The following is an 18,850-nucleotide window of genomic DNA, read 5'->3' as shown; positions in this document are numbered from 1 at the left end:
TTTTAAATGTTAATTTTACACCGAGTTACGTAGATTTTTCGTGCTACAAATGATTGCTTGAGCGTCCTTCTGGAGTTCTGGTGTTGACTTCATTTGACTCATCTCTACATTCTAGCTAAGTGATCTACAATACTGAAGAGGCTATGGCTAGGTAATTAACTATAGGCCCCAGTGATGTATGTATATATGTATGTATCAGAAGTACTGCAGAGTGCCCGGGGTTTCTTTAAAGTCCGTTTTTCTCTAGTCACCAGGCACAGATTGATCAAATTGAACCAGCAGGGTTATGAAGATTTTGTCTGACCATGCAACAAATCAAGCTGAACTAGTAAAGCCAAACTTTGAGATTAGAATGTAAACATGCCGACATTGATGCGAATGAGAGAGAGAGAGAGAGAGAGAGAGAGAGAGAGAGAGAGAGAGAGAGAGAGAGAGAGAGAGAGAGAGAGGTTACTTTCAATTTAATCATTTTACGACCGAAATCCGTCATACATTGTCATTATATACATGCTTTGGATAATTCTGAATTGGAATTTCGATTTTCAAAATCTACAGCCTTTGTCATACAAATTTATGTAGCGAGGATTTCTTTAACATGTCTGCAGCTAATGACGCATTGAGGTTTAGGTAAGGAAAAACTGGTCAATATCTCTGCATATATAATCTGCCTTTTTGTCTTTGGAATTTAGTAACATATATGATCAGTCACTATCTGTTGAACACAGTACGTGGAACTGTGGAAGTGTGATTTGGACTTGAAAGTGAGACTTAATGAATTATGATACATTGCAGAAGAGTAGAAATATCGAGTTGTTTTTGTATATGAGTTGAATATTATAGCAATCACCTTAGCTAGCTGCAAGCAGCAAGCCTGCATGCAATGGTTACCATTCCTTCATATAAATCTCAGTTGGAAGAAGTCATATCACTTGTAAAAAATTGAGAGAGATCGAGTTTGTGACCACAGACGATTTGAGATATAGGCCTTCCTCATTTGGTGATGATCGAGAAGAGAAAAAGCTTGCATTTGCACTTAAAAGTCTTTAGCTGTTTAAGTTATAGGCCTTCCTCAAGTTATGACCTTATTTTGTTCATATTTTGTCATTATATACATGAGTGCTTCCCAAGTCAGTAGCTTATATATTGTCCACTCGTCAGAGAGTTGTAAAACTTTTATGGTATTAATATCCTCTATGTAATTAATTAAGAGGTTATTAATTATTTTGGAACTGTAGCTACCGTTGGCCTTTATTTCGATCATTTCAATTATCAGTGACTCACTGACTCAAAAAGAGAAGAACAAAGAAACTGGGAGATGAAGATTTCTGGAAATTGGCTTGTACTAAAACAAATGACAGGAAATACATGCTACTGATTGTTAAAATCTAAGCTTTACAATAACTTAATACAATACTACTTCAACAACATTACATACTACTTTCCCTTTTCCTGATGCATCTATAATATGCATCAAGCCAGGAATCTGACTCTTGTCTTCTAAATGTACTTGTAATTCAACAGACATTAAGAAAAATATAGTTCAAGCTTCTTGGATTAGCTATATACCTTTGTTGCTCATGAGTCTGTTAATTCCTCAGTACTAAGTACTGTAAATCCCAATGTCATATACACCAACTTGATGGTGCACTAAAATCCTCCATGGCCTAGACGAAGCTCCAAATCAACTTCTTCGTGATTCCTCACTCCCACTCTGAAAGCATCATCCTCCATACGCCCAGTTGGGCTGAACCTTAAGCTCAAATTGGCACCCCAGAGTTCTTGGTTCTCCTGATGACTCATAGAAGACTGTGATGACATTGAATCATCATCCACGGAACTATAAAACCTAGGGCTAGACTCAGATGGCTGAATGTGCATCTGATGATAGTTTCTCTGCACATGATGCTCATGATGACCCAAAACCGGGTAGTACCCAGAAGCCGGTTGACTGTAAACTGGTGCACTGAACTGAGACGCAGACATCGACATGTAGTCCTCGTCGGAGCGGTACTGGTTCGAGTGTTGCTTGGCCTTGGCTCGATCCTTGCGGTGAATGTTCATGTGTCCTCCCAAGGCTTGAGCGTTGGTGAAGCCTCGCTTGCAGAATGTGCACTCGTAGCTTCGTTTCGTAGTGCCAGAATTATCATCTCCATCTTTCTCTTCATCACTTGAAGTCTCTGGGCTAAGGGGAACTGTCCATGATTCCATGTTGCAAGGCTTTTGTTTTGAAGGAGCTGAAGAGAAAGAAAGAAGCTTAGGGAGTTTAAGCTTAGATGATGAAACTCTGTGATACATTATGGCAATTGATTTAGTGGGTTTATATAAAGAGGGGAAGACTGTTTCATAATGTAGCCGGCCGCTATGAAACTAATGGTCATGCATGTCATTCATCGATTTGATTTCTTTATCTGCAACTAATTAATTAATTTTTTGGGTTTATTAAAGTATGTGGCATGGGTTTAATTGTCATCATCTGTATGTGACTGTTAAATGATGTATGCGGCATACTTCAATATATGACTAGGTATTCCAATTCTGTAATAAAATTTCTGTTTAACACTCGCATTAGTAATTGGAGACTTTCTGCAATGCAATTTTATACAAAAATATGCTCTCTTAATTAATTACTGGTGTCCATATGCAAATACATGACAAGTTGTTTACTTTCTCATCTACTAATTTGATAGCTTGTTGAATGGAAAGAGAGTTGAGATACTGTGATACACTTTGGCAGATTACTTCCTCTCCAAGACAACCTACGGCTAGATAATGAGACAAAGGCCGAACTCTTGTTATAGGTAGAAAGATTTGAACTCGACCATGTACTTCAGTACAAGCCATGAGATTAGATCATTTTTGTTACTTGGTAGCGATCGAATCGAATTCTTTCATCGCACGAAACGATCGTGTATTATGAATCATATGTTTGGATAACATAAAGGTCTCGATGAACGCAACTACAATTCAAGTCCCTTTGGCCATTTTGATATGTTTCATGGAGTACAGAATCAATCTACACTTAAAGCCATAGATTTATTGATTAGCTTGAATGGACAAAATTACAATCTCATTTGCTAATTTAATTACCAACCACCCCGAAAAATCATGCGTAGAAACTACAAACTAATAAGAGAGACGGCCTAATTAGTACTAGTGACAATTCGTGATTATATTTAGATCTTAAGTATTGTTCTTTTTTCAATAATCCAATCATCCAAAGTTGAACCTGACCTTATTTTGCCTTGGTAAGCAAAAAAGAATTGAACTTAACTGTTTAAGCTCAACCTAAACAACTAGCTCTAGTCTCTACTATTGTTAACTAGATAATTATGAGATCAATTAAGATGGCATTGGGGGGAGCAGTTCAAAAGGAATAAATAGATAGTAACCCATTACTTTAAAAATTGGAAAATCTCTACCACACCATTTGTCCCCTTGTATAACTACGTAGCAGTTGTTTTAGCTCCTTCTCTTTGGTCTGAGACGGCCACCGATAAAACGCGTTCATGTAGAGTGGCCTTGACCATCTCTCTCCCTCTAAGCTGTTCTTCAAAAAAAATGAGATCAGTGCTTACTCGGAGGAGACGGCTATTTTCTTCTTGTTCTTATAAGACACCAAGAACTATTCATCAAAAATCTGGGATTAAAATAATGAACATCAGTGAAAAAGTCAGTGACAAATGGAAAGATAGAAGGCGTCAACTGACAGCAACGTAAGTGCTGTAGTACTAGTGCTGTAGTGCATACTTAACACTGCCAGTTCAAAATTGATTAGTGACTATAGCTTAAATAATTCGAGATCGAGGAATTGGTTCAGATACTATATAATCCAGGTTATGTCCTTATCCTCCTGGAAATCGAATTCATATATCAATTAATGTACAGTGAGTTCGGAGTTGGCTTGATCGAATATGGTCTAAGCGCGCTAGATGTAATTATAGACCACCTTATTATTATATGGTAAACCCAGACTCCGAAAGATAAGTTGAATGATTTGACTCTATGTAAGTTTAAAGGCTTGAGCAATCTAGCTCGATCCATCGCCGATTAATACTCACTATTAATGCATATATGTGTGTGTGAGAGGCCGATAGAAAACACTAAATGATCATCATCATCATTTCAATTGCCACCTCAGTCTTAATTAGGTGGGTGAACAATAATGAATAATACACTACGTACGTACACCATAAACTATTATTAGTCGAGTCACCAATGACATGACCTACTCTAACACTGACGCTTAACAACTTTACATCACAATTGAACCGAGCTACCTAGATAGGCTAGGGTACCATACTACGTCCAATACCCTGAATAGTCTTGTGTTTACAGCAATTTCACAAATATTATTACTACTATTACTCCCACAAATGCGTATGGTCATGTGAAATATTACCTTAGTCTAGCTTATTGTTGAATGCACAACCAAATTGAAGTAAGATAGGTACATGGAATTGAGGGGATCTTAGGTAGGTGATCACAGTGAAGAAGAAATTGAAGATGTTGATTTGCGCCGACTGAGGACATCCTTTTGGACCATGCAATTTCTTATGGAGTTCTAAAACTTTCACTAAAACATTCACCTCTGCATCCATCTTCATACTCTTATTTGCCTCCCTCAGAAAAATCTATGTTCCTTCACAGTATTATTAGAACTTCACGTGTCGGGACCCATGTAATTTACTCCTATATATTCTCCTTCCTGTGAATGATTTGATATAAACATATGCAATATATAATTAGCTAATTTTATAGGGTTATAAAGCCACCTTATATTGTTTGTATCTTTGCATATATCATAGATGTAATCACCATACCAACTGTAACGACCCCAAAATTTCAAACTTAAAAACTCAAAATTTCAAAGTCGTTAAACACCAAACAATCTCGATGAAATCGAAATCATTTAAAATGCCACAGCGGATCATTCTGAGTTCAAAATACAACTCTGTCAAACATATTATTACAAACCAAATTATAATTCAACATTATAAAAAATGGAAATGTATAATCCTCACAACAACCTCACAAGATAGTCACACAAAATCCTCACACAAGCTGGAGATAAATAACTTCAAGTCCTCTGAGCGGTCCGTCAATTTCCGCTAATCCACACCTGCGGAGTTATCCATTACACCATCGAATTGGTGCACCGGGATTGTAAACACAAACCCGGTAAGCTTTACAGCTCGTATGAGTAAAATGAAAATATAACTCGCATATTAATATATATATATACGAAAATTCGCAAATCAAACAAATATAAATGCACTCATGAGTCAATGGACGGCCCATCTGGTTGTCCCAAAGAAATATGAAAAGAAGCGCTCATGAGAAATTAAGTAACCATTCTGGTTACCCAAATGCATTTATAATACGGGTACCAAGAATGCTGGTACACATCTGTTACCCCTCTCGTAATACACCGCCGATATTGGGCAACCACCCGCTACCCAATATCCAAAAATATGAGTACTCATGAGCAGATAACCACCCGTTACCTCACATGCAGGACTCTGGCAGACAGACTAAAGCTCTAACTGTATCGTAACTTTCACCCGGCCAAAGGCTAGGTTCCGACTTGCCAAACACGTACAATAATCTCACATCATATTGTACCAAATCACGTCCGAAGACAAATCAACATTTTAACAATCTCAATGTTAAAATCACGTACAATAATCTCACATCATATTGTACCAAAAATCATGTCCGAAGACAAATCAACATTTTAACAATCTCCATGTTAAAATCACGTACAATAATCTCACATCATATTGTACCAAAAATCAAGTCCGAAGACAAATCAACATTTTAACAATCTCCATGTTAAAATCACGTACAATAATCTCACATCATATTGTACCAAAAATCAAGTCCGAAAACAAATCAACATTTTAACAATCTCCATGTTAAAATCACGTACAATAATCTCACATCATATTGTACAAATCAAAATCACATGCTCGATATATAAATCTCGTCATCAAAATGACATAAAACACGATAAAATCATAACAGTATATTATATAGCAAACTATATATATATATATGTACATATTTACCATTTATACAATATATATATAATCCATTATATCATATACATGTCATATTTCATAAACACGTCCGAAGACAAAAACTCATTCGAAGACAAAACTCGTCCGAAGACAAAACATTTTAACAAACTCATGTTAAAACCACGTACGATAATCACACATCTTATTGTACAAAAATCAAATCACATGCTCAATATTTAATTCTCGTCATCGAAATGACAAATCCCAATGAATTTATAACAGTATATAATATAGCAAACTATATATATATATGTACTTATTACCATTTATACAATATATATATATATATAATCCACTATATCGTATACATGTCGTAATTCAATATTAAAAACTCTTGTAAAATCTTGAATCTCCGCAAGGGTAGATTCGTAAATATGTGAGATTTTACTCACTTTCTTTCCTGCGTGCAACTTCCACGATCCTGAAAGTAATTTCCTCACTCGTTTCGTCAGCCACCTAATAACACGATAAATGCTTAGAAAATGATACTTAAAATATCAGGTGACGAGTTCAGCACAGCTAAATGTTGTTCATAAAACATTGTTCACGGAACACTGTTCATGTTTACTAATCACTGTTTTTAATAAACCACTGTTTACAGTTACTGTTTTGCCAAAACACTGTTCACAGTACTGTTTCACCGCGTACTGTTCACATTTACTGTTACAGATCACTATTCACAGTTACTGTTACAGATCACTATTTACAGTTACTGTTGCAGATCACTATTCACAGTTACTGTTACAGATCACTATTCATGTGGAGTTACTATTCATAGTTACTATTCATTCGGTGTTACTGTTCACCGACCGCCACCAATCGTCACCAAATTTCACCACCACAATTTAAACAACTTCCTAGTTGACACCAAGGTCTAAATCCGAGTCTAAACAGTCCAAACAACGAAGAACATAAAATCTGCACTATTTACAAACCCTAGAAAATTGAAATTTTGATTCGGGTACTTACACTTCGATTTGGGTCGATTCCTTTTGTGGGAATGTTGCTGGAACTGAGACAAGCAAAACCCCCCAAGAATCTCGAGCCATGGTGGCCGGAGGAGGCGGCGCCGCCACAGCAGTAACTTCCGGCGGTTGCTACACCGTGTTTGGTTGTCGCCGGAGTGCAAGGCGTAGCCCAAAAGATGGAGCTCGTCGAGCCCGTCAGTTTGATAGGTGGCACGACACGAGGCGACGTCGGATGGTGGAGAAATCGGCCGGAGAAGGTTTTTGGTTCGGGTGAACAGTACCCGAGCTCGTGTGAACAGTACCCGAGCTGATTTTTGGAAAAAATCTAATTTTCCGATTTTTAATCTCCTCTCCTTCCTTTTATACTATTTCCAAAATCGGAAACGAACTTCCGACGTCTGATTCGAACGCATGACGTGTCCACGAATTCGTATCGATGAGCTCTACGACCTTTGTGAAGGAAGTTTTCGCCACCGAGCGACGGAATAAAAGTCGATCTATACGTTGCGGTAACGTTACGTTTTCTAATTAAACGATCCGAGAACGTTTCCGTTTTCGTTTCGAAATGTCGCAAACCTCCAATTGTCGTCTTGAATTAATTTCACAAGTTTAACACTTTAAAAATACTCGACATTTAATTTCTAAAAATTCGGGTTATTACACCAACCCTTGCAACCTAGCAAGTGTTTATACGACATTTCTTACGTATGCATGGATTCTAACTCGTATGACTTGTATATGAAAACACTCTCTTCTAATCATTTTCATTTTTAAACCATCAGCGACTTAAAGGATGGGAGTAACCATTTTCATTTACCAACCACATCATGTAACGACCCTAAAATTTCGAGCCAAAAACTCAAAATTTTAAAGTCGAAAAATCACCAAAACAATCTCAATGAATCGAAATCGTTTTAAATGCACATCGGATCATTACTGAGTTCACAATACAACTCAGACAACCAATTATTACAAACCAAATTATAATTCAACATTACATAAAATGAAAATGTAATAATCCTCACAATTTCTCACAAAACTCACAAATGAATCCTCACAAGTTCTCACATACAAATCCGCACTAGAAACCTCACCACAAGCAGGATAATGAACATCTTCGAGTCTCCGGAGTCGTCTCTCAATCTCCACTAATCGACACATGCGGAATTATCTCCTACACCATCGAATTGGTGCACCGGGATTGTAAACACAAACCCGGTAAGCTTATAGCTCGTATGAGTAAAAATGAAAATATAACTCGCATATCAAAATATACGAAATTCCAAAATCAACAAATATAAATGCACTCATGAGTTAATGGACGGCCCATCTGGTTGTCCCAAACACATGAAAAGAAAGCGCTCATGAGAAATCGGGAACCCTTCTGGTTACCCAAATACATTTATAATACGGGTACTAATGAACGCTGGTACACTGTACACATCTGTTACCCCTCACGTAGTACACCGCCGATATTGGGCAACCACCCGCTACCCAACATCCAAAACAATATGAGTACTCATGAGCCGATAACCACCCGTTACCTCATATGCAGCACTCCGGCAGACAGACTAGAGCTCTAACTGTATTGTAACTTTCGCCCGGCCAAAGGCTAGGTTCCGACTTGCCAAACACGTACAATAATCTCACATCATATTGTACCAAAAATCAAGTCCGAAGACAATCAACATTTTAACAATCTCCATGTTAAAATCACGTACGATAATCACACCTCATATTGTACAATCAAAATCACAGGTTCTATATATAAATTTCGTCATCAAAATGACATCGTCACAATAAAATCTTAACAGTATATCATATAGCAAACTATATATATATATATGTACATATTTACCATTTATACAATATATATCTAATCCGCTATATCATATACATGTCATATTTCATAATTACGTCCGAAGACAAAACGTTTAACAAACACCATGAATAAACCACGTACAAAAATATTTCCTCATATTTTACAAATTAAATCACATTCTCAATACTTAATTCACGTCATCGACATGACATATTCATAAACGATTCATAACAGTATATAATATAGCAAACTATATATATATGTACTTATTTACCATTTATACAAATATATATATATTCTACTATATCATATACATGTCGTTTTTCAATATTTAAAACTCTTGCAAAAATCTTGAAATCACCGCAAGGGTAGATTTGTAATTATGTGAGATTTTACTCAACTTATCGACTCGAGCGTAATTCCACAATTTCCGAAGATAATTCCTTTCCCTTGATTTATATCGATCACCTTGAAAAGATAAGAAAAGAATTTAGAAACGTTTAAATGCCGAAACAGTAATAATCGGTTACTGTTCAGCAATTTTTGGTTTTACGAATTTACTGTTCACCGAGTACTATTCACTGTTTACTATTCACGTATTTACTATTCATGTATTAATGTACAAATACACATCCAATATGTATTTTCTGTACGAGTACATACTGTTTACGTATTTCTGTACGTATAAAAATACTATTCAAATGTACGTACTGTCTCAGTAAATAATAATTACTGAATTACCCTTCCAAAATTACTTTTTACATTTACATTTACCGTACGTAAATAAAATTTATATTTACCGTACGTAAATCATATTTTTACATTTACCGTACGTAAAAATAAATTAAAAAATTACAATTCGGAAACACTGTTCACGCGACGCCGCACGTGGCGGCGCGTGAGGTACACGCGCCACTCGGCGGCGGCCGCGCGTGGGGCCCACGCGCCTACTCCGACACCGGGCGTATCACGCCACCGCCGGGCCCAATCTCTCCCTCTCCTCCTCCTCTTCCTTACCACGGTCTCAGACCCTCCTAGGCTAAACCACGCACCCCCACGCGCCGCCTCTAGGCGGCGGTAACCCCCTCCTCCATCCTCCCTTCGATCTCACTCCGAATATACCAAAAATCATCACAACGATCACACAATACATCACTAGCATGAATCTCACCTTGATTCGATGGTGGCGGGTTCGCCTCGAGCACGGTGGTGGGGGAGAAGCTCGGCGCGGTGATTTGCAGAAACTTTGGCGATGTAACAACCCAAAAATTTCGAGCTTAAAAACTCAAAATTTCGAAATCGTTAAACAACAAACAATCTCAACGAATCGAAATCATTTAAAATGCCACAGCGGATCATCTCTGAGTTCAAAATACAATTCAGTCAAACCGATTATTACAACCCAAATTATAATTCAATGTTATAACAATGGAATTGCGTAATCCTCACAACAAACTCACAAGATAGTCACACAAAATCCTCACACCAGCTGGAGATAAATAACTTCAAGTCCACTGAGCGGTATGTCAATTCCCACTAATCCACACCTGCAGAGTTATCCACTACACCATCGAACTGGTGCACCGGGATTGTAAACACAAACCCGGTAAGCTTTATAGCTCGTATGAGTAAAATGAAAATATATAACTCGCATATCAATATATACGAAAATCCAGAAATCAAACAAATATAAATGCACTCATGAGTCAATGGACGGCCCATCTGGTTGTCCCAAAGAAATATGAAAAGAAGCGCTCATGAGAAATTAAGTAACCCTTCTGGTTACCCAAATGCATTTATAATACGGGTACCAAGAACGCTGGTACACATCTGTTACCCCTCTCGTAATACACCGCCGATATTGGATAGCCACCCGCTACCTAACATCCAAAACAATCTGAGTACCCATGAGCAGATAACCACCCGTTACCTCACATGCAGTACTAAGGCAGACAGACTAGAGGTCTAACTGTATCGTAACTTTCGCCCGGCCAAAGGCTAGGTTCCGACTTGCCAAACACGTACAGTAATCTCACATCATATTGTACCAATCACGTCCGAAGACAAATCAGCATTTTAACAATCTCAATGTTAAAAATCACGTACAATAATCTCACATCATATTGTACCAGAAATCATGTCCGAAGACAAATCAACATTTTAACAATCTCAATGTTAAAATCACGTACAATAATTCTCACATCATATTGTACAAATCAAAATCACATGCTCGATATTTAAATCTCGTCATCGAAATGACATAAATCACGATAAAATCATAACAGTATATTATATAGCAAACTATATATATATATATATATGTACATATTTACCATTTATACAATATATATATAATCCATTATATCGTATACATGTCATATTTCATAAACACGTCCGAAGACAAAAACTCGCCCGAAGACAAAACATTTTAACAAACTCATGTTAAAACCACGTACAATAATCACACCTCATATTGTACAAAAATCAAATCACATGCTCAACATTTAATTCTCGTCATTTGAAATGACCAATTCCAATGAATTCATAACAGTATATAATATAGCAAACTATATATATATGTACTTATTACCATTTATACCATATATACGTAATCCACTATATTGTATACGTGTCGTAATTCAATATTAAAAACTCTTGCCAAAAATCTTGGAATCACCGGAAGGGTAGATTCGTAAATAAGTGAGATTTTACTCACCTTATCGAGTCGAGCGTAAACCCACAATTTCCGAAGATAATTCCTTTCCTCGCTTTATAGATCACTTTGAAAAGATAAGAAAAGAATTTAGAAATGTTTCGTAAACCTTTAAATGCCGAAACAGTAATAATCGGTTACTGTTCAGCAATTTTCGGTTTTACGAATTTACTGTTCACTGTTACTATTCACTGTACTGTTCATGTATTACTATACAAATACACAAAATAATACGTATTTCTGTACATATACATACTGTTTAAATGTAAATACATTCTCAGTAAATAAAATTTACTAATTACCTTTTTACAATTACTGAAAGTAATTTATATTTACATTTACCGTACGTAAAATTTAATTTACATTTACCGTATATCAGTAAATTACAAAAATACCCTTCCGACATTACTGTTCACACCGCCGCACGTGGCGGCGCGTGGGGCACACGCGCCACCCGCCGGCAGGCTGCGCGTTAGGCTCACTCGCCGACGCCACCAACGGCGCGTGTCACGCCACCGCCGCCCATTTCTCTTCCTTTCTCTTCCCTCTTCTCCTCCACGGCCTCACGCCGCCCCTAGGTCACTCCACGTACCCACACGCGCCGCCTAAGGCGGCGGTACCCTCTCCTTCCTCCTCTCTCCCGATCTCCACCAAATCAACCAACAAAAATCACAAATCCACAACCAAACCATCAATTACATCGATTCATACCTTAATCGAAGCTAAGAACTCCGATTGGCGCAGGAAGAGCTCGGATCGTCGGTGATGCTTAGACTCATCGGGAAGAAATCGAATTGATGGGGTTTGGTCTCCAAGTTGAAGGCAGAGGGCACCAAGGCGAGGATCGGCGTCAAGATGCCCTCCTCCTTGCTCGTGCGTCGCCGGAGGTGATGCTGATGGTGGCGACGAAGCTCGCGGTCTCGGGTTGAAGTGCAGAGGCTCATGGGGTCGCGAGAAGATGCGTCGACCTCGGGGTCGACTGCGGAGGTCCCTGCGGCGCTCTGGGGGTCGGCGGTGAGAGGCACGGCGGCCTAGAGGCTGAGATCGCCGGCCTGGTTTTTCGAGAGTGAGGGAGGGACTCGGGGAGAGAAACACGAAGGGGAGAGCGAGAGAAAGGAGGCGCGGGGTGGGTTTCCTGAAATGGAAACCCTAGCTCCTTTAATTATCTATTTATACCTGTTACTAAAATCGGAAACGAACTTCCGACGTTAATAACTTTCACGTCCGATGTCCGATTCGAACGCGTCACATACTCACGAACTCGTATCGACGAGCTCTACGACTTTCGTGAAGAAAGTTTTCGCAACTGAGCGACGGAATAAAAGTCGATAAATACGTTGCGGAAACGTAACGTTTTTCTAATAAACATTTCGAGAACGTTTCCGTTCTTGTTTCGAAATGTCACAAACAACCAAATTTCGTTTAAAATGAGTTCCACGACTTTATAAAAATTAAATCGAATCAAAAGTAGTTCCGAAAAATCGGGTTATTACAGGCGACGTCGGGTGTCCTCACGGCGGCAAGGCTCGAGCTGGCGAGCTGAAGGGTGGCTGCAGGGGTCCTCGCGATGTCGTAGGGCCGAGCGGTGCACGTCACGGTGACCCCGTGAGGTAGATCGCCGGAGGCGATTTTCTGAGGTGAGGTGAGGGAGTTCGGGGAGAGAGAAGACAGAGGGAGGCGGAGAGAGTGAGGAAAGAGAGAGAGTTTCCAATTTTGGAAACCCTAGTTGACAAAATTCCCTTTTTATACTAGTTTCTAAAATCGGAAACAACTTCTATCGTTAATAACTTTTACGTACAACGTCCGATTAGAACACGTCACTTATCCACGAACCCGTATCGACGAGCTCTACAATTTTCGTGAAGAAAGTTTTCGCAACCGAGCGACGGAATATAAGTCGATATATTAGTTCGGAACGTAACGTTTTTCTAATTAAACGTTCCGAAAACATTTCCGTTTTCGTTTCGTAAAGTCGCAACCAATTCAATTCATTGTAATTAAATTTCACAACTTTATAGAATTTAATCAAACCAAATATTGTTTTGAAAAAAAACTAGGGTTATTACACATCACACATCGAGGGAGAGGATTCCAACACATAAGTGATTGCTTTTTTCTTTTCATCGACATGAGGATAATTTGCATGAACGCGTGCAAAAAATACCATCGAAGTTTTGCTTGAAATAATTACTGGATAAATAGATCGTTGAAACAATTTGAAAATGAGAAAATATTAGCAGAATTTAATTATTGACGTCCTTGTGTTCATAAGAAAGCATTGATGCAGTGATAAGAGCATGATGCACGTTGTGCCTTAAGCTTAGAAAGTCGATAACATTCAGATAGAAAAATAGTTTCAACTATAATTGAACTCAGTAGTCAGTACACTAGAGATTATATATCTCTGAACGGTACGTGATTGTGAATGATGAGAATACGCACGTACGTGGTGTAGACAGCTCTCTTTGCATAATCTTGGAGATATTGATTAGGGAGGTTAATGATCATCAACCAAACCAAACACTAATAAAGTAATACACGTACGATTACTCAATTCACCACGAGCAAGCAAATGACAATAGTATTTGAAAGTTGAACGTACGTCTTAGGATTCTCACACATGCAACTTCATATCGACCTAATAAGATTACAGAATGATCGGTTATATTCATGCAACTTTTACTCACTTGAAATACGAGGGGATGAAGCCGGGTAAGTATCAATATGCGTTCTCTAACACGCGCAAAAATCAGATTGAGTGTCATTCCAAAGTCCATATACAACATAGTCGATTCTCCCTTCAGCATTAGTTCATTTCAGATTGGGGGCACTAAATTGCTTATGCCGAGGACGTTTGTTTTCTGTTCGGAAAAATTTTCAGACCAAATAAGATATCAGCACTCTCTAGTACTGTAGGATTGTTGAAATGCTTTAGTTTTGAAGCTAATATGCTTCCTATTATTAGCCTTCTTTTCTCGACAATGTAAAAGAAAATTACAAGCAAAATGTTCTAGATTAAATTAACATACTCTAATTAAATGATCAAAATACAAAATAGAGGCAGGAATTGAGTCCAAGCTTGTTTGCTTCTATAGTTTGTGAACAAGTGAGGGCATGAGAAATGTTAATAGATTAGGATCCTCTCCTTCGTTAGTGTCTATAATCCAATATTAATACCAATTTGGTTGTTGTTTTCTTTTTTCTTGAGTTGAGTGTTTGGGACCCTTGGTGAGGGGGATGTGTATATCTTTGTGACTACGGGGTGTCGTCTGACTCAGTGCTGAGTTTGGCTAAGAGTTTGGAGTATGATCATTTCTGTGCAATAGGTTTGAATGTACCTAAAACTTTCATTCCATACAAGGAAAATGCCATCATAGCATTTCACTACCCAGACTTTGTCGGGAACATGCAAATCCTTCAGGTTCAGGGAAAAGAACCCAATGACCCACAAACATATCAATGACATAGCTGGAAAACCCTACTCTTTGTGGTGTTCAATCCAAGATCATGTATACGCTACAATATGTACTAAGTCCCAAATCACTTCTCCTCGATCAGTTTGGTTTTTGTTTTGTTGCGGAAATACTTGTGGGATATTTAGATCAAGTTTTTGGTACGGTTTGCCTTTTATCATACATGTGTGGTTTCGTTATTATTATAACAATGATGAAGAGTTGGTCTATTTTCTGGTAAATTTCTATGCTTAAGTAATGAAACGTGGTGTAGAAGTTGAGAAGGTTTAGGTAGCTTTGAGTTTAGAACTTGCCTAACCAATTAAGATATGGACAAGTATCGTCATAATAACTACGTACGATGATGACACTTTATTTTGACTGTTTTCTCTATACGCTTTTCCGTACAATATAGAAGATAGCTTAGTGAGATCTTGAAGTAAAATGAATCTGTTGTTTATAAGTATTCAACAGAGTTTTAGCTAATGTTTTTTGTTTTGTTTCTTCTAATAGTTAGATATTCCAGATTATAATTGTTATTTATCATGATCATAAACTAATTCCACTTCCAAACAACGAAGTAACATCGGTAATTTTGTATCTTCACCTCATCAGGATATTGAATTGCATCTGAAATATATGTATATTGGAAATTAGATTATAAGAATATAATTACGTATGTTACGTACGTACGTATGTTAAGCCAATATATAAAATTCAATACTGTGAATTACATATATTATACATACAATCGGTATCGACTTTTAAAGTCGTATCCAAGTCAAATAAGCTTACTATAATTTTCCCTGAGATTAGTCCAATATGTGGTAATTGTGTGGAATGCTACAAGTGGTTCGATAGTTTTTCAACTGAGCTAGCTAGCTAGGTCGTCATACATATGATCGATTAAGACGATATGTACATTTTAATTATAGCCTGATAGAACAGTATCAGTATAACCAATTAAGATAAGGAAGGCCTGATTGAACCGTCTGTGTTGTCATTTGTTAAGTTACAGTTAACCTAACAAGTACCACGATGCAAACATAACATGGATAAATAAGTGATGTGATTCCTGTATGGATGAGACTCTCTTTCTCTTCTCTTCTCTAATTTCCTAGCTCTCTTTCCTTCAGAAGGGAAGGCATCAATCAAACTTCATTAAATTCCAAATGCAACTTAATTAGACGTGCCTAGGCATCATAATTTCCCTAGATTATGAAACCGAAAAAAAAAAACAGAGAAGGTAAACATGGACATACTAAGTCTTGAATCAAGTGACAATTAACATATTGAAGCAATAATAAACTAGAAAATTGCTATATTAATATCGTAGGAGATATATAGTACGTACGAGTTGGTATTACAGAAAAGCGCGCGCGTCATTAATAATCTAATGCATTAGGTTCATTAACCATGTAATTACCGGTCTTACACTTGAACCACTCTAGGAGTATCCTAATCGAAGCTCCAAATCGATGTCATCCTTTGAGTCACCGCCATGAACACCGATCTCCAAGTCCAACCTCATGCACCCATCGTCTTGAGACTTTGCATTAATCTTCATTTGAGAAATTAAATCCGAACTTTTGAGGTTTGCAGAAGGAATGGAAAGGTTACCACTCACAAACCATTTCATGTTTTCACCATGGCAAGTAGCAGATGGTGATGAAAATATAGGAGGCGGGTAAGAAGATTGTAATATCCAAGAAGGTACTGAGCTAGAGCTAGTAGTTAATTGTGGGAGCTGCCTAGTTGAAACAGTGGAAAAGGGAGATGATGATGGTGGTGGTGAGGATACGAAGGTAGGGCTAGGGTTAGGTTTAAGGTTGAGATTAAGTATAGTACTGTGAGTGTACTGACCAGCAAAATCTGCTGGGGATGAGCATCTGAGCCTGGCTCGGTCTTTCCTGTGAACATTCATATGGCCACCCAGAGCTTGAGCTGATTTGAATTCTCTCTTGCAGAAGCCACAAATGTAAGCCCTCGGAGGCCATGGGTACCCATCCGTACAGACTTCACCATCTTCAATATTCTTCTTGTTGCTGTTGAAATCTCCATAGATTGCCTTATTAGTCATGACTGTACTATGGTCTGCCTTCACTAAGCTCTTGCAGAAGCCAGTGTTCCTCTGCATTATCTGTTCCTTGATTCTGCTACTGATTAATTTATAACCGAGGGAAAGAAATGAATGATATCAGAGTTGCTAAATAGCTACATGTATGGACATGAGAAATTAAGAGAAACAGAAAGGAGTAAAATCAGTTATAGGTAAAGTGACTGACCTGATGAGAGAAATGGTGATGATGAAGTACTGGATTTGAGTTTGAAAGTGAGAGAGAAAGACAGAGAGAGAGAGATGAAGAAATTAAAGATGGTTTGGTGTGTAAGTGAAAGACTGAGAATATCATTGGAGGGGGTTTGGTTATACCTCAGGGCTCATCAGGCTCTCATATATGTTTGATGTTTGGTCACTACTTACTAGACGTCTCCAACCTCAGTCGGGTCAGGGTTATACCTTTTTGCCAATTCTAGCTCAAGCTTCATGTGGATGCTATTGATATATCGTATCCAACTAGCATTGTGTATTTTGGCTTCGTGAGCTTCGATTCACAATGCTTGTCTCTATTGGATTGGTGAATATATTGCAGGAAAAGTTGAAGACACTCGAGTACAATATATACAATGTTTAGGTTCCCAAGGAGGTCATATAAGGATTAGCTAGCTAGCTAGATGTACTATATAAATTTAATCATGACATTGCTTCTTCCTTGCAAAATTTCTCTGATAGATATTTATCATCAATATTGGTCAAGAAATAGATATTCATCACAAGACTATCAAGTAGATACATAGCTAAGTGATTCCCATCTAGTCAGTTAGTTTGTTTCCTTTTATTTTCTATTCACTTTGACCTCTGGTCTTTTACTTCTGATGTTCAACATCAATGAGGAAGTTGATGGAGTATGATTTTTCTTTTTAGTTTTTATTTTCACATATAAGTAGTCTAGACTACATAAATAAATTAATTAATGCATATAAGAAATTGATATGAATAATACTAGGTAAACTACATTATTAGGTTCGTACCTAAAAATCACCTTATGTGGAAGCTGATGTAGTATAACATTATTTAAGTGAGTGTAAGATAATGTTTTTACAATATAAATTTATATTTATGTAGAGAATCTAACTAGAGAGTTCCCTCGGATGGAGAAAATATAAATTTATATTCTCTCATAGTTAGATTCTCAACGCTAGAATACAAAACCGAGTTATACTTTACTTTTATATAAATATAGGCTCGTTAACCATTTGCACGTTTAATTTAATTGTCTTTATCACATATATCTATGTATCAAACAAAAAAACATATAACTACTAATAACAACAAGTACATAATATTTCATGTCAAGACACTAGGAATGATACGTAGCTCAACGTTAAATGAACTCATCTTGAAAGCAATCCTTTTTCTTTCACAAATAACTACGTTCATAAGAAAAACCAGTTTTAGAATCTGCAAATTGGACAAATGGGTGAGTAGGGATTGTATACATGTAGAACATCACTTGTACAAGTCGTTATAGCCAACTCCATTTAAGAACACTGCATCAACTTTGCCTCATTAATAATTAAGGTGCATTAACTTTGTGAAATAAGACTTTAGTACATGAACTCACAAGTTTAACCCGACCACTTTTGGTACACATCGTTAATAACACCGTTAAGTTTGTGTAATTATTCATCATTAATAGGGTAGTTTGGTATTTTTCTCTTCTACTTAGAACTCTCTCAAACTACTCTCATCAATC

General features: G+C 37.4%; 2 protein-coding genes across 2 annotated transcripts; both read right to left on the bottom strand.

Annotated features, from left to right (window-relative positions):
- Positions 1–1,647: 1,647 nt before the first annotated feature.
- Positions 1,648–2,208, bottom strand: LOC126791884 (transcriptional regulator TAC1-like). The gene has a single exon (XM_050518382.1). The coding sequence runs from the start codon at positions 2,206–2,208 to the stop codon at positions 1,648–1,650; it is 561 nt and encodes a 186-aa protein (XP_050374339.1).
- Positions 2,209–16,482: 14,274 nt separating this feature from the next.
- LOC126791916 (transcriptional regulator SUPERMAN-like) lies at positions 16,483–17,172 on the bottom strand. Its single transcript, XM_050518413.1, has one exon. It carries the CDS (start codon positions 17,170–17,172, stop codon positions 16,483–16,485), a length of 690 nt encoding a protein of 229 aa, XP_050374370.1.
- Positions 17,173–18,850: the final 1,678 nt, after the last annotated feature.

This window comes from Argentina anserina, chromosome 4 (assembly GCF_933775445.1).
Source record: "Argentina anserina chromosome 4, drPotAnse1.1, whole genome shotgun sequence".
Lineage (NCBI taxonomy): Eukaryota > Viridiplantae > Streptophyta > Magnoliopsida > Rosales > Rosaceae > Argentina > Argentina anserina.
The sequence above is the reverse complement of the archived record's forward strand: the minus strand, read 5'-3'. Positions and strand labels throughout refer to the sequence as shown.